This window comes from Littorina saxatilis, linkage group LG11 (assembly GCF_037325665.1).
Source record: "Littorina saxatilis isolate snail1 linkage group LG11, US_GU_Lsax_2.0, whole genome shotgun sequence".
In the NCBI taxonomy this organism is placed as follows: domain Eukaryota; kingdom Metazoa; phylum Mollusca; class Gastropoda; order Littorinimorpha; family Littorinidae; genus Littorina; species Littorina saxatilis.
In genome coordinates, this window is record NC_090255.1 from 31,252,426 (window position 1) to 31,269,400 (window position 16,975).

General features: G+C 42.5%; 1 protein-coding gene across 1 annotated transcript in view; it reads right to left on the reverse strand.

Moving 5' to 3' along the window:
• The window catches only part of LOC138980623 (uncharacterized), a 32,434-nt gene extending 18,102 nt beyond the window's left edge, over positions 1–14,332 (reverse strand). Inside the window, exons 1-3 of the mRNA XM_070353546.1 lie at positions 11,921–14,332; positions 5,975–6,387; positions 1,048–1,180 (exon numbers count right to left, since the gene is read on the reverse strand). Of these exons, the coding sequence (XP_070209647.1) occupies positions 1,048–1,180; positions 5,975–6,387; positions 11,921–13,811 (2,437 nt within the window). The 5' untranslated portion in view covers positions 13,812–14,332. The remainder of the gene's footprint in view (positions 1–1,047; positions 1,181–5,974; positions 6,388–11,920) is intronic.
• Positions 14,333–16,975: the final 2,643 nt, after the last annotated feature.

Sequence of the window (16,975 nt, forward strand, 5' to 3'; positions counted from 1 at the left end):
TTCACGAAAAATAAGCAAAAAATGGCAGAAGCTTTTTCTAACCCCGTAATTGGTACAAATTAAAATACAAACACTTCTTTTCCTCACAGGAATTTCCTCAAGATAAGGACATGAGTGTTGACCCTTCACCCCTTCTCCTGTGACTGTGAGAGTCATGACTGTACTTAAAGGCATATGTACGCGCTCCCGTGTTTACAAAGTGTAGTTTGCCCATAATCGATGTCAAACGCACCATAAGACCATGTAATGACGATATGTCGCCATGCGCGGACCATATACATGCATTACAGCTTGTTTTAGAGTCTCAAAAACTTTGGATGTAAACAAAGACGCGGAGTTATTTCCCTTGCGTCAACGCTACCTCTGTTGGCAAATCTATAAATAGGACGATCCAGATCAAAATGAAAATTAACATATCTCAACATTGAAGGGGTCCTAGACCACAATATTTTGCAGGGAACTTAATTTAGCATGTCTCCAGCTGTTGGTAAAGCAATTAGCGTGTATAGTCATCGAGTACATATGGCTATAAGATTCTCCTTAACCATGAAAGTCCTTAACCTTTGGACTCTTCAAAATCACACGACTCTCTCCCGTCATTAAAACGCTGCTTTGAGAGTCTCCATGTTGTGTATAGATCTCTCTAAAAGTAATTAAGACAAAGAGCTTACCTCTCATTTAAAAAAAAAATTTAAAAAATTGCATTGTTTTTAGTTGAAATTCTCTGTGTGACAGTTTCTAGTTCAATGGTCACATATCGACTTGATCTGATTAATTTGTTGAAATGTACACGTAAATGAACAGAATTTACCTATCACGAACCATACAATTCTCAGCCAACCAGAACGAAACAAAGCACGAACAAACAAACACACACAATACCTCATGGATGCTCCCTTCCCAACTGTGCTAGTTACTGAACTGCAACACCCCCCCCCCCCCCCACCATTCCATTTCATACATAGTGGGGTTGATGTGAGGTTTGATGGGGGTGCATACTGAAGTAACAAATCACTGGTCAAAAATCTAATTATAAATTCAACTGACCTTTGAGCATTTTTTTATAGGCTGGGTTATCCTCCAGACGTGACATGAGGATGACAAACTCGCGGTATCGTCGCTTGGCTACTCCCGTTTTCAGCACAGGATTTCCTGTTTCTGAGAAGTACAGCGCTTCGTACTGAAACCCAGTTAAGTCAGATGAGATCATTTAGCAGAAACAACACTGGGCTGTCATATTCACAGCCAAAGTCGATGGGTTCAACTTCAAGCTTAGTAATAACCAGTTAGACCAAACAAAAATATTTGTCATCATTTTCATGAGTTTTCATTCACAAACACCTGGGAAATAAATCTCATGTTCCCCATGCAATAAATGCCCGGTTACCATAGTTGCAGGAAGCAGGTTATACATGAATAATCAAAAGCAAACCCAATAGAAACGCTCGGGGATTCTTCTGCTCTTTCATTGGCGTTTCCCCAGACCTAAACAGACGACACTGCTTTGCAAAGTTCCCAAAACGAACTGGCAAACTTGCAAAAGTAAACAAAAAACAAAACTATAGTATACTTCATGAAAGGTCATAAATTCATCACAAACAAATGAAACCTAGCGATATGTTTTGTCTTCTTACAAAGTCATGGAGTGCGTGTATCTGTGTTTTGATACACAGACGTTCGGAGAAACACGAACGTCAAGTTCAAGTCAAACCAATTGACCCCTGACACACAAATGTTGACCTGTGCACAAGACGTTATATCGATAAACGAAGTGCAAATAAGAAATAATAATAAAAGCAAAGAACATAGCAACAAGATATGCAAATTAACATCTAACAAAGCCGAGCAAGCAGAATGACAGGTCTAATGAAAAACAAAGAGGCAATGAATCGGAAACAAGATCGCAATTCTTTCCTTCATCTTCTGTAACCTTTGACCCAACGTAGCTTCCACATTCGATCACAAAGCTTAATATTTACAACTGAAAACCGAGGGGATGGAATACTGAGAGGAACCTACAGAACTGTGCATCCTCAAACCTGACATATTTATCCCAACATTTTATGAACTCAAAACACAGAAAGTTGCTTTCACATGCTAGCTTTGATTGCAACAACGTGCTGGGGCCCCAAACCATATATCATCAAAACGGAACTCATGTTTCAAAGCATGGCTCCCTGTGTTGATTTGGCACTTATTTTCTCAATCTCACTACCAAAATGATGACAAAAACGATGTTTGGTGGTTTGTTGTCAGACCAGCTTTTTTGTTGGTCCTCGGGGGGCATATCGACTTTTGTTTCATATTCATTGACCGCGGACTTCGGCCTTGGTCAATAAATATGAAACAAAAGACGATATGCTCCCCCTCGGACCGACAAAAAAGCTGGTCTGTCAACAACCCATCAAACATCTTATAATGTTGGTTTAGGGTAACAAGACCAAAACAATAGGGTCAGTAGGTCAGCCTTTTTTTAATTTTTAGCTCACGTAAGTGTAGCCTATGCGATGGTAAACTTTGTCTGTCTGTGCGTATGTATGTATGTATGTATGTACATGTCTGTGGTAGAAACTTTAACATTTGACTGAACACCGAAATACTAATTTCACCTGGTTATTATCCAAGCAACATCTTCAAAGTATTGAAGCAATGATCAACATTTCGTCGGCATGTGTGCAGTTAAAGTGTGTATCCAAAGAAAACGGGTGGTGGGGGGGTTTTTGGGGGAAAAAAGCACGTGACTGGTTTGTGTCGTGTGTGGTATGTAGACCAGTTCAGGGGTCAAGATCAGGTCAGGTCGCGTGAAGGATTGTGGTATAGATTCACTTTTCAGTTCTCACCGAGCTGCATTCGAAGACGATTTCACATTGTTCGGTTTCTTAGCTCAAGAAAAATAGATAAAGAAGATACCAAAGGAGATTTCCAACAGTCTGACCTGCACAGCGTGTTTCCAGTGTGCGCGAAGGAAGAGCTGTCGAAAGCGCAGTGTCGATCTGGCAGTCGTGTCCCCGGTAAGTACAGACAGATCTAGTGTCTCCCACTCTTACAGCGTGTCACGAAAGCTTACGGATAATCCGTTTTGTTTAATTTCTTTCTATTTCAGCAGACACGGATATCAAAAACAGTGCTAGGCAGTCACCTCTAGTGAAATGAGTTGATCTAAACTGCCTGTAATGTTTGGATGTCTTTGTTCTTGGTTCGATTTATGTGAATTTCAAGACTTGCAGTAGAGTCTCCAGTTTCCTCTGCCCGTATAAAACTGTCCACCATTTCTTTGAACATGCAGATATTAGGAAACGGAATGAATCTGTTCTCAAAGTCAAAATGATTACGATTTTGCCTCAGTTTCAAAACATGCTCCGTCATGGTTCTGTCTGTAAATTTTGGTGCCTTTCAACAACTTCCTTAAATTTGAAAGACAGTTTTTGAAAGCTAGATCTACCTAGATCTGTATCGCGTTTCATTCCAGACTCCTTCTCTTTGATTGTGCTGTTTGCTGTTTACGCACTATCATGACTCGCTAATGTTTGGAACGCTTGGTAAACTACGCACTATCATGATTCGCTAATGTTTGTAACGCTTGTACGCACTATCATGACTCGCTAATGTTTGGAACGCTTGGTAAACTACGCACTATCATGATTCGCTAATGTTTGTAACGCTTGGTAAACTTACCTTGAAACAGCTTCCTTTTCTTTGTTGGCATTTTTTTTCAAAGCAGCACAACGTAAGATTAGCTTCTTTTGGACAGCAGGTAGAATGCGAGTTTTTGAGACAACGACAGTCGTGCAAAGAAGGCTTGCTGTGGATGTTTGTTCTACATAATGGCACATGTGATTCTGTATGTTTCTGCGGTTAATGTTAATGGTTTATTTTTTCCTCTGTTGGTTTCTTCCTCCTGAGTTGATTGTTATCACTCAAACAAGACCATAAGAGAGCAAGGGATCCAGGATCCTAAGGAGGGAGGGGGGGTGGGGGGGCACACCCAAACGTTTTTGCACAAATTTGAAGGCGCGAAGGCCTGAATTGAGGGTGCAAAGCGCCCAAATTGAGGGCGCGAAGCGCCCGAACATGCTAGGGCGGTCCGGGGGCATGCCCCGCCCCAGGATCCAGGATCCTAAGGGGGGGGGGGGGGGGGTGGGGGTGTGGGGGGGGGGTGTGCACACCCAAACGTTTTTGCACAAATTTGAAGGCGCGAAGGCCTGAATTGAGGGTGCAAAGCGCCCAAATTGAGGGCGCGAAGCGCCCGAACATGCTAGGGCGGTCCGGGGGCATGCCCCGCCCCCCCCCCCCCGGATTTTTTTTTTCCAAGGAAGCAAAATGCTCTCTCTCTCTCTCTGTTTCTCTCTCTCTCTCTCTCTTTTTTTCCTGAAGGGGGGGGCCCGGGCCTCCTTCGCCCCCCCCCCCCCCCCACCTAAATCCACCACTGGAGAGTACCTCAGTTGCTCCTCAAAATGGACTGTGAATAGTGTGTTGACTGTGTTGACTGGTCCGTCAGAATTATTTCAAGAACCAGGCTGCTGCAGTCAGTTGACATGTTTCGCATATTGTAGGGTTCCCATGCTGCATAAGTAAAGTGGCTTGTATAACCTGACTATTCAGTATCAAAACATTGTTTATTTGTGTAGGTTGTACTTGTAGTCATCACAACTAATCGCATTTTGCCTTTTGTTTCAGAAAGTGGAGGATAAGTAACAAGATCGACGCAGCCTCAGCCACATGACGACTTCCGAATTTAGATCCACTCGGTATGGTGACAAGTCTTGAGGAAAAGTATAAGACTGAGGACAGCAGTGGAAAAAGTGACCACATGGCAGGTACCTGTTGCTTAGTGTCTGCAGTGAATTGCTTAGTGTCTGCAGTGAAAAAGACAGATAAGCGGATGGTAGGTTTCCAAATGAACACAGTACCCGCAGATCTACTGCTGATTTACGACGGGCAAGCTACAATCCAGGGCAGAGAACACTGCAGCGTTGTAATCCAACTCTTCATTTGTTTCAGGAAAGCACGTCCTTACAAATTAACATTACAACATTACAAAGACAAAGTGCATAGTGTACCACATGAACATCCCGATAATTAAGTGGGACAGGATTAAAAAAATTCCCAGGGCTGAAGTGAGGAAGTACACGGTTTTTCTGTCATTGACCTCAATAGTTTTCACACAGCCAGTATGCGAAATAATGGTCTTCTTGGTGACTGTTCATGCCCAAGCAAACATGTTTTACGGAATCGCAGTCCATGCAAATAGCTGCGATATCTCTATTTACAACATGCAAGAAAATGACAAGAACAGTAATTGAATCTCTCCAAAGCTCTGTGCAGTTGAAACCAGACATCTAAGAAATAGTTATACATGTATTCACTTCTGAACAATGGGCAGATAGAGATATAAATCATGCTGCTTGAAGAATAACATAACATGAATTCATATCAATGTTTTTCCTTCTTTTTCCCAATTGGCGCATTAGCCTAGTGGTTAGGACATGAGACACGAAGTCTCAAAGTCGAGAGGTCGAGAGATCAAATCTTCACCGGGGCGTTTATTTTTTCCCCTCGATCTCTCTTGAAGATAAAATATGATCAGTCTTGAGAGAGCAAACAGGATGTTATCCCTGCAAAATTCAAGCGTTGACTGAAGCTCTCAAGGTCATACACGCCGTATAGGTGGGGTTTCGGGTAGCGTTTGCTGTACAGAATTCTGTACATGATTGTATCCCTATTTTTCAACCTCGTAGCCCCGGAAAGTCATAAATAGACCACAGCTTTAAATAGACAAAACGTTCTAGTTCTAGGTCTCAACATGCAATCAGAAAGCTCAATCCCCACAAACACCCCCTCAGAAATTCATCAATTAAACTACTATTGAATCTCTCCTTTCTCAGAATCAGTAGTCACAAATTTGCAAGTAAATGAGTTAATGACAGCTGCAGGATAATACATGTACGCTGAATAGATAAAAAAAAATAATTACCTCGATCTGATAGACGGTGAACGGGGTGTTGCTGCGGAATTCTGCACACGTCATGGTGGAGGGGACGGAGATGTCCTGGAAGATGAGCGAACTGTCCGGCGGTATGACCAACACCCCCTCATCGTCCCCCTCCTCTCTCTCCACCTCCTCCCCCTCCTCCGCCTCTTCAACCTCTCCCTCCTCCTCCCCGAAGCTGAAGAACATTCGTCGTTTCTTTTCTCTGGGTGACCCTTGCATGTCTGCCTGGGAGATCTCATCGTATGAAGAGATGCTGAGAATCTGAAGATGGGAAGGGGAGGTGGCACTGGAAGCACTGCCGCCTGACGCGGAACGATTTCTGTTTCTGCCGTCGCCATTTTCGTCTGTGACTTGTACGCTGGGGATGATGAGAGTTGCCGGTCTGTCAGATTTCGCTGAAAGAAAATAAATAACACGACTGATAAACAGTTCTGCCATTAAGTTCTGGTGTGAAAATCTTATGAAACATCGCTGATAAGAAGTTCTGCCATTGATCAAGTTTGGATGCACACTACAGATCAAATTAGTTCCGCCATAGAGTTCTGGTCTGAAATCTTATGAAACATCACTGATAAGAAGTTCTGCCATTGATCAAGTTTGGATGCACACTACAGATTGAAAGTTCCGCCATAGAGTTCTGGTGTGAAATCTTATGAAGCGCCACTGATAAGAAGTTCTGCAATGAGTTCTGGTGTGAAATCTTATGAAACGCCACTCAGATAAGAAGTTCTGCCATTGATCGAGTTTGGATGCTGTCACACTTAGACTGGTCAAAAGTTCCGCCATAGAGTTCTGATGTGAAATCATATGAAACACAACTGATAAGAAGTTCTGCAATGAGTTCTGGTGTGAAATCTTATGAAACGCCACTCAGATAAGAAGTTCTGCCATTGATTGAGTTTGTATGCACAAGTGATCAAAAGTTCCGCCATGGAGGTCTGATATGAAACTGTATGAAACACAACTGATAATGATAAGAAGTTCCGCAAATCACTTCTGATGTGACATCTGATTAAATGATTTTTGTTTGTTTATTTGTTGCTTAACGTCCAGCCGACTACGCAGAGCCATATCAGGACGAGGAAGGGGGGGATGAAGGGGGCCACTTGTCAAGCGATTCCTGTTTACAAATGCACTAACCCATTACTTGTGTCCCAGCAGGCTTTAGTAAAACTAAATTAATACCTACTGGAAGATTACCAGTTTCCAGTATGTTAAAATAGGCTTAACCTATCTACTGCTGGACTTACATCAGAACACTAACAGATTAAACTATACATGAATCGCGAGACAAGCGGCAAGAGAAGAGATTTTTGGAAAAAATACAGGTGAATGAGCAAGAAGGCAGAAAAAAGAAAAGAATTCATGAAGAAAAAGAGAGCATGACAGGAAAGAGGAACCAAAAATCTACCTAACAGCAAACTAGAAAGCTCCTGCGGTTCCAAAAACAGGAGGGGCTTTTAATTTCATAACCGCAGTGCCCCACTGCGGGATGATTAAATGATGAGACTGAAAGCAGATCTATGAAACACAACTGATCAAAAGTTCTGCCATGGAGTTTTGAAGTGAAATTGTATGAAACAGTACACTGAGAGTGAGAACAAGTTCTGCCATCAAGTTTTGAAGTGAAATTGTATGAAACAGTACACTGAGAGTGAGAACAAGTTCTGCCATCAAGTTTTGACCTGTAATTGTATGACACACAACTGATAACACCAGAAGTTCTGCCACAGGCTCTGATGTGAATTGTATACATGTAATACAACTGATACAAACAAAAGTTGACATTGAGTCTGAATGTGAAATGGTGTGAAACACAACAGAGAACTTCTCTCAAATCTGCCATTGGGTTCTGGTGTCAAATCCGTTTAAATGCTGAGGCAGAAAGTAGATGAAACAAAAACAATCACAAGTTCTGCCGTTCAGTTCTGATGTTGGGCGGGGATGTAGCTCAGTCGGTAGCGCGCTGGATTTGTATCCAGTTGGCCGCTGTCAGTGTGAGTTCGTCCCCACGTTCGGCGAGAGATTTATTTCTCAGAGTCAACTTTGTGTGCAGACTCTCCTCGGTGTCCGAACACCCCCGTGTGTACACGCAAGCACAAGACCAAGTGCGCATGAAAAAGATCCTGTAATCCACATCAGAGTTCGGTGGGTTATAGAAACACGAAAATACCCAACATGCTTCCTCCGAAAACGGCATATGGCTGCCTAAATGGCGGGGTAAAAAACGGTCATACACGTAAAATTCCACTCGTGCAAAAAACACGAGTGTACATGGGAGTTTCAGTCCACGAACGCAGAAGAAGAAGTTCTGATGTTTAAATGATGAGGCTAAAACAAAATGAAACACACAGACTGATAAATAGTTCTGCCACTAAGTTCTTATATATAGGAGAGTCTGCACACAAAGTTGACTCTGAGAAATAAATCTCTCGCCGAACGTGGGGACGAACTGATAAAATTTTTTTCTAAACAACGAAGTGACTGTGGTCAGATGAACAAAGGTTAAAAAACAAAGGACAAAGTTAAAAAAAACAAGTCGCATAAGGCGAAATTACTACATTTAGTCAAGCTGTGGAACTCACAGAATGAACCTGAACGCACTGCATTTTTTCACAATGACCGTAGTCCGCCGCTCGTGCAAAACGCAGTGAAACTGACGAGCCTGTTTAGCGCGGTAGTGGTTTTGCTGTGCTGCATAGCACGCTTTTCTGTACCTCTCTTCGTTATAACTTTCTGAGCGTGTTTTTAATCCAAACATATCATATCTATATGTTTTTGGAATCAGGAACCGACAAGGAATAAGATGAAATTGTTTTTAAATCGATTTCGGAAATTTAATTTTGATCATAATTTTATAATTTTAATTTTCAGAGCTTGTTTTTAATCCGAATATAACATATTTATTTGTTTTTGGAATCAGAAAATGATGAAGAATAAGATGAACGTAATTTTAGATCGTTTTATAAAAAAATTAATTTTAATTACAATTTTCAGATTTTTAATTTTTTAGCCACCAAGCTGAAATGCAATACCAAAGTCCGGCCTTCGTCGAAGATTGCTTTACAAAAATTTCAATCAATTTGATTGAAAAATGAGGGTGTGACAGTGCCGCCTCAACTTTTACAAAAAGCCGGATATGACGTCATCAAAGACATTTATCAAAACAAAGAAAACAAGAGGCGAAGCCATCAAGGCTCACGTAAGTAATCGACAAACAGTAACACAAACTCAATCACTCCGTCACACACACACACACACACACACACACACAGAGAAAGAGCATAGGTGAAACTGTGCAAGAAAGCGAGACACTAGATCTAGATCTGTCTGTCTGCATGTAGCCTACTTACAAGGACACGACTGCCAACTAGTCTCGGCGCGCTCAAAATAATAATGACCGAGACTGTCAGTACTTCCTTCGCGTGACGTCTAACCCTCTTACGTCATAATGTGACGTCAATGTAATGTGACGTCTTCAAATGTTAGAGTTTCTACCACAGACATACACACGCACAGACGCACGCACGCACGCACGCACAGACAGACAAAGTTACGATCGCATAGGCTACACTTACGTGAGCCAAAAACTGTCTGGGGATATCATACCTAGGAACTCTCATGTAAAATTTCATAAAGATCGGTCCAGTTAGTTTACTCTGAATCGCTCTACACACACACAGACACACATGTATACACCACGACCCTCGTCTCGATTCGCCCTCTATGATAAAACATTTAGTCAAAACTTGACTAAATGTAAAAAGACGTGTTGCGTCTGCTTTTTGTTGCCTTTTGTGGGTTTTTTCCCCCCTGATGAAGCTTTCATAAGCGAAAATTCATATTGTCTTGTGCTGTTCTTGTATCGGTGAGTACAGACATCCTTTGTTTTTTAACATGATGTAAAATCTGATTAAATAATGAGGCTAAAAAGTAAAATGCAGATGAAACACAACCAATAAAAGTTTAGAACTGCCATTGAGTTCTGATACATACTTATATCATGTGCAATCTGATTAACTGAGGTGTAAATTCTGTGGTGAATTTTTAGGCCTTGGTTACTACCTTTACTTTAGATTAAAAAATCTGCACATTTTTCCAAAACAGCCTACTTTTAGCCCTCATATTGAAAGTTGTAGAAAGGCACTGTGACACTGAAACTATAAAACTGGGAAAAAATATGTTTTGACAGGCGATCTTTTAGTTTCACTGGACACATTTTCAAATAAAGCCTAAGGTGCCACTGCCAGTCAATAAAAGGCTAATCACGCAATTTCACTCATGAAGAATATTGCCAATGATCGAGCTATCCATTAAAATATAAATTATTCATGCCTGCAGGCGTAATTGCACTGTGAGTGTGAGTGGGACAATATCAGCAGACAGATTATACATGAACACAGAATGCGTGTATGCGTGTAGGCTCTTTTAGTTTTATAAACAGTAAACAAACCTCAAAAGAATCAAGCAAACTTGTAAGAAAAAGTATTACTGACTCTAATTAATCCTCCTATTGCCTCAATCCAAGTTTGTGATTTTGTATCAAATTCAATGTGATTTTACACCATTTAAAACCATTTCTAGCATTACACTGGAACCGGCACTGTTGGCCTAGTGGTAAGGCGTCCGCCCCGTGATCAGGAGGTCGTGGGTTCGAACCCCGGCCGGGTCATACCTAAGACTTTAAAATTGGCAATCTAGTGGCTGCTCCGCCTGGCGTCTGACATTATGGGGTTAGTGCTATGACTGGTTGGTCCGGTGTCAGAATAATGTGACTGGGTGAAACATGAAGCCTGTGCTGCGACTTCTGTCTGTCTATATAATATATGTCAAAGCAGCACCGCCCTGATATGACCCTTCGTGGTCGGCTGGGCGTTAAACAAACAAACAAACAAATTACACTGGAGCTATCCTCTGAAATGTTAGGCTTGAAGGGGAGGGGGTGTAGTTACGAACTTCTCGACTTACCTTAAATCTAATAAATCTTATTTCATCACAACACTGTCCACCAAATATTCAATGAAATAACTTAAGATAGGAAAAGCAAAACCAGAGGGCGTCATTCAATACAATTTGAGAAGACTAGGCACACACAAAAGTTTGTTTCCGATTACATTATATGACAAGGCCATAAAAAATAGGGTCGACCGGTAGGTTGGCTACTTTTTTCTTGCGGATTCAAGTTTGCTTTTCATTTACACAAACTCAAGTTTTTGTATTGGTTGGAAATCATGCATACTGTGTCCCCTGGATGTTGCAAACAAATGACTTTCCTTGCAAAGTCTACAAAACTGAGAATTGTTACTTTGACCATAGACCAAATAGCCTGGACCACCAACTCGTCACGTGACCCTTCGAGGTTACGACTCTTGACTTTCAGGGGCGCGTCACGTCCGGTTTGAAAGGCCAGCGATTCGAAGACAGTGAAAAGAAAGCACGCTCCAGTTATTTGTGACAATGGGAGGTGACAATGAACTGGATTTTCCAAAACTCCAAACTAAACTTAACAAAACTCATCGAAAAACATGTTCCGTATGCACTTTTGCTGAGTGTATTTTAGCATTTTCAGAACTTACCTCCGCAACTTCGTCCATGTTTACAATCGACACCGGATATGACGTCCCCCTGATTTCTGAAAGGCCATGTAAGCGTAGGTTCCTAAATGCAAGAGGCGCTACCTCGTAATAGAGACAAAGAGCGGAGAGAGAGCTATTTGGCGGTCCAGGATAAGTGGTCTATGCTTTGACATAATTTTTTTTTTTAAATTGAGGGGACAACAAAAAAAGTTCCAGGGCTGTGAGAACAAAAAAGGTTCCTGCAACGCATCAATCCTGATCCTGATCCTGAAATGGGGTCAGCTTGGGAATCGAAAACATTGATTTTTTTCTTGGCCCTATCAACTTTTTTTTCACACAGTGTTATACCCACCTCCTTCCGGTGACACATCAGCCGGTGAAGAATCAACTGTCTTGGCTTGATCTGAAGCTGGTGGAGAACTTTTCCGGAACTCCAATGTCGGCTTACGAAACTTAAAAAAGCTGAGTGGTCCCCCTTTGCTGGGCTGACTGGGGCTGGGGGTCGGGAGGGGGCTGGGGGATTTCCTCTCGCTGTCGGAATCAGTCTGTTTTTTACCCGTTGCTGCACGATCACCCATGGCGGAGGAATCATCAGTTTTCCCAGAGCTGCTCAGTTTGTTGGATCGGCCCAAAAGCGGGCTGAGCCGCAAGGATTTCAGTCTCTCTGACGATAGAATGCTGTCGCTGAAAGACCTGCCGTTCGCTTCTGACTTGATTTTGTCAGAGCTCGTGTCAGATTTGTTCTCTTCCTGCTGCTTGGATTTCTTGGATTTGAACAAGTCTTTAAACGCCTGAAGTTTGGGCCTCACCGCTGGTACGTTAGTGGCCACTATTTCACCGTAGATATGATTCTTTCCTTCCTTTGCAACAGCAGACTCAGCATTCCCAGTAGCTGCTGGTTCTTCTACACCTTGTTCCTGTTCACTCACAGAATGACCATCTACTGGACTGTCACCAATCTCAGAGACTTCCGACTGCTCTGTCACAGTTTCAAGCTCCGACACCCCCTGTACTTTCTCCTTTTCACTCCTTGTATCTGATGAAGCAGAGGTTGTAGTTTTTTCTGTTTCGCCAGAATCAAATGCGCCACTTACACTGAATTTGGCATCACTTATCACAGTTTCTGCCTGAGTGACATCATCCCTGCTTTTACCGGTTTTACTATCACCCATCACTTTGTCTGCTCTTGTGACATCATCCCTGCTTTTACCAGTTTTACCATCACTGGCCACTGTTTGTGTTTTACTTTCACTTTCAGTGATGTCTTCCCTGCTCCCCATCTTTGTCAGGGCCTTACAACTCGTCTCTTCCGGTGTAAGTAGACCAGGTGGGTTTTTATCACCGATAGCTGTTAGCTTCCTATCACCCTCAGCACCCGCTTTGACTTCTAACAAACTGCAGGATTGCTGTGGCTGAGACTGAGGTTTGAAGCTGACATGAGAGTTCTGAGAATCACATGGCCCTGAGCTTTGGCTACTCTGTCCCTTTTCTCCATCTGTTTGGTTCCAGCCTTCTGTATGCGTGCCTGCTTGTAGTTGTAGTTCCAGACTTTTTGCTATCGTCTGGGAAACAGGAGAGTCTGTATCAGGCTGAGTTTGGACTGCTGCACTTTGTAACTGCATCCTTTTCACTTCAAGATCAATGAGTTCCTTGATGGTGTTTTCATTGAGCATAACGTCATCGTCACTGTATGTCAGTCTGATCAAGATTTCGTACAGTCGGTCTGGTGTGCTCAGCATCTCCATCACAGGAAGCAGAAGGTTCACAGAGAGAATTTCAATGAAGAATAGCTGAGCACTCTGAGCTGATACAACGTCGCGAGAACACGAACAAAGCAGGATCATTTTCGTCAGCGACCGCAGATACCGTTTCTCTGCATCCTTGCTTTTCAGTGCAGGGTGGAATTTGAATTTTGCATGAAAAGCCTCATCAACTGATTCAAGTTTTTTGAGCTTGACATTAGGCAGAATTTTTATTGGTGGTTTTTGAGTCTGTTCCTGGTGTTCCATTAAACTTTTTGCTTTTTGGAATGTTGATAAATGCTCTCGGTAGGCGAGGATAACTTTAGCTGAAGTAGGCTGCGGCCCTAATCGTGACATACGATCAACAATGTTGTGAAGCCCCTTGAACAGACACTGGCGCGAGTCTTTGAGAAACTGAGAGTTGTAACTGAACTTGTTGTACCAAAACTGCACAAAATCACGAATGATGAGCAAAACAATGGAATTAAGCTCCAGGCGCATTTTTTTGTGGAAATTGCTGCCTACACTCGAAGATTCCAAGTCAACATCGAGGTCTGGAATGTGTGAAGTTGCTATTGACTCGCTTCTCGCTCTCAGTCCTTGTGTTTCGGTCTCCCGTCTGGTGTTGAACAATCGACAACAAACCTGGGACATAGTTTCCTTGCAGTGTTCCAGACTTTCCAAGAAACGGGCGAACGGGTCTGACGCTCCCAGCCACCCCGCTGTCACAGCTCTGTCGGTTAAATAGAACAACCCCATCAAACTGGTAATCAATATAATTATCAGGCCCCACTGCCCTGTCACAAACGCAATGATCCAAGTCGCAACAGACAGTCCCAACAGATTGTGCAGGGGCGATACCCGCCTTTGCTCCACTATACAAAGCACCGATGTGGATAAAATGTGCACCCTTCTGCTTATTTCACCCATCGTCGTCATGTTGCCGAGTCTGCGGACCGACGAAGACCTTAAAATGTGTTTGCATCCACTCTATTGACACTGTGATTCAGGTGACTGCGTCCATCTTGAATTAGAGTTCGCTATAGATGATCATGTGACGGTCATGTGATTATGCCAGGGCCGGCTCTCTGCTCGTCCAGCCGACACAACTGAAACGTCTCTCTAGATATCTCCATGGAAAGATACTGAGTGATTGGAACAAGTTTCGAGAAAAAGCTAGAAGAAATGGCAACAAAATGCGCGTAAAACAAGATAATTTATACTGTGTACTGTGCCTAGATTATCCAGACAGCGCAGCTCAGAAGCAGACGACATTTTGAAGTGGTCCTGGCCGGAAAAGGGGCGTGTCCTTTTTTTCCGGTCCAGTGAGGAAAAGGGGGCTATGGGAGTAGGAAGAGGGTGGGTTAACAAGGGGGGGAGTAGGAAGAGGAGGGGTAGGGGAGGGAGTAGGAAGAAGGCGTAAGGGGAGCTGTAGTGTTCACAGACATCATAGGAGCGAGTTGGGCTAGGGGCATAGCGTTCAGTATCCTTGGCACAAAGGGTCAAAAATCCAAAAAATAAGCCCTTAAAAAAATAAGGCCTTATATTTGAAAATATGCCCATATTTTTGAAAATAAGCCCTTATTTCTAAAATAAGGCCTTATTTTCCATTATTAAGGCCTTAAATCTTTAAGCCCTTAACAAAATATGGGCATAAAAAAATAAGCCCTTATTTAAAAATAAGGCCTTACGAGAAATAAGGCTTATTTCTGTAAGGCCTTAATAAAAAATAAGGGCATAAAAAATAAGGGCATAAAATAATATGGGCATAAACAAATAAGGGCATAAAAAAATAAGGCCTTATTTTTTTGACCAATCATGAAGCTGAATAGAATTCGGCTGCGCCGCTCATGCGCAGAGATCTCATAAGAAACATGGCGAATGGGCCGGGGGGTTCACAGATCGTGATGAAGTTTTGAGAAGAATTTGTGCTGAAATTGCAAATTGCGAGAGAATTGGGGTTTTGGCGAGTTTGTGCGCGCTTTCGAATGCGTGAAGCCATGCTGTATCCGCTCGATGTTATGACGGATGTTTTGAACGAGAGGCGAGTTTGTGTGCGCTTTTGAATGTCCGGATGCGCAGTAGCGATGCGCAGAAAAATATGGGCATAATTTTTTAAGGGCTTATTTTTTTAAGGTCATAACAGAAATAAGGCCTTATTTCAGTAAGGCCTTAACAGAAATAAGGCCTTATTTCATTATGCCCTTATTTCCTTATGGCTGTAAATATTTAAGGCCTTATTTCTAAAATAAGGCCTTATTTATAGAAATAAGGGCTTATTTTCAAAAATATGGGCATATTTTCAAAAATATGGGCATATTTTCAAAAATATGGGCATATTTTCAAAAATATGGGCATATAAGGGCTTATTTTTTTTATTTTTGACCCTTTGTGCCAAGGATAGTTCAGTCTAGGGGCTAGGGGGTAAGAGGAGGTGCTAAGGGGTGAGAGTAGGATGAGGAGGGGGGAGAAGGAAACGGGCGGATAAGGGGAGGTAATAGAACGTGGGGTGGGGGCATTTTGATTACATCGCTCAACGGCTATTGCCAGTTATGAGCCGAACTCATTTTGACCTGAGGTCAGGATGGGGTGGGGGATGAAGGGGAGGGAGTAGGAAGGCCCTTTAAAGGTCCAGTCTGCCTCAAATGGTTTACAGAACGATTTAAATCTTCTCACGAGAAAAAGCAGTTCTAACTATTATGGAACACACTTGCAAAAGCATTTGACAGCATTACATGACACAGTTCGTTTTAATGGGTATTTAGCTTGCGTAAACCACACACCAGATTTCGTGGTTTATTTTACCCCTGAGCCATCATGAACCCGTGTCACACACTTTCCTTTTTTTTCTCACAATATTTTGGTGGGTCCCTTTTTTAAAACTTTCAAAACTTCGAATTGTACTGATCTTGTCTTGATGAGAGAAAAAAAAAATCTTTTTTGATTTAAGAATGTTTGTGTTACAAGCTGTCAATTTATTATTTAGATTAAAAAATTTAGTTCAAGTGCCAAAACGAGGCGTCTAATTGTGGTACGAGACAATCCGCCTGGCCACGCAAAAATAAATTCTTTGAAAGACTGATGCTCGTTCTTGATGGAGGGCACCTAGGATGTTCTCAAGCGGTGAGTGTTTAAACGAAAGGGTGTTTGTACTGTGTTGAAAAGCCTGACAGTGTCTGTGACCAGAAACTGATGGTTTACGTGAAGCCGCCGCTGTGGACTGGGTGGCCGAGTGGTAACGCACTTGCGCTCGGAAGCGAGAGGTTGCGAGTTCAACCCTGGGTCAGGGCGTTAGCAATTTTCTCCCCCCTTTCCTAACCTAGGTGGTGGGTTCAAGTGCTAGTCTTTCGGATGAGACGAAAAACCGAGGTCCCTTCGTGTACACTACATTGGGGTGTACGTGTGCACGTTAAAGATCCCACGATTGACAAAAGGGTCTTTCCTGGCAAAATTGTATGGGCATAGATAAAAATGTCCACCAAAATACCCGTGTGACTTGGAATAATAGGCCGTGAAAAGTAGGATATGCGCCGAAATGGCTGCGATCTGCTGGCCGATGTGAATGCGTGATGTATTGTGTAAAAAAAAATCCCATCTCACACGGCATAAATAAATCCCTGCGCCTTGAATATGTGCGCGATATAAATTGCATAAAAAACATAAAA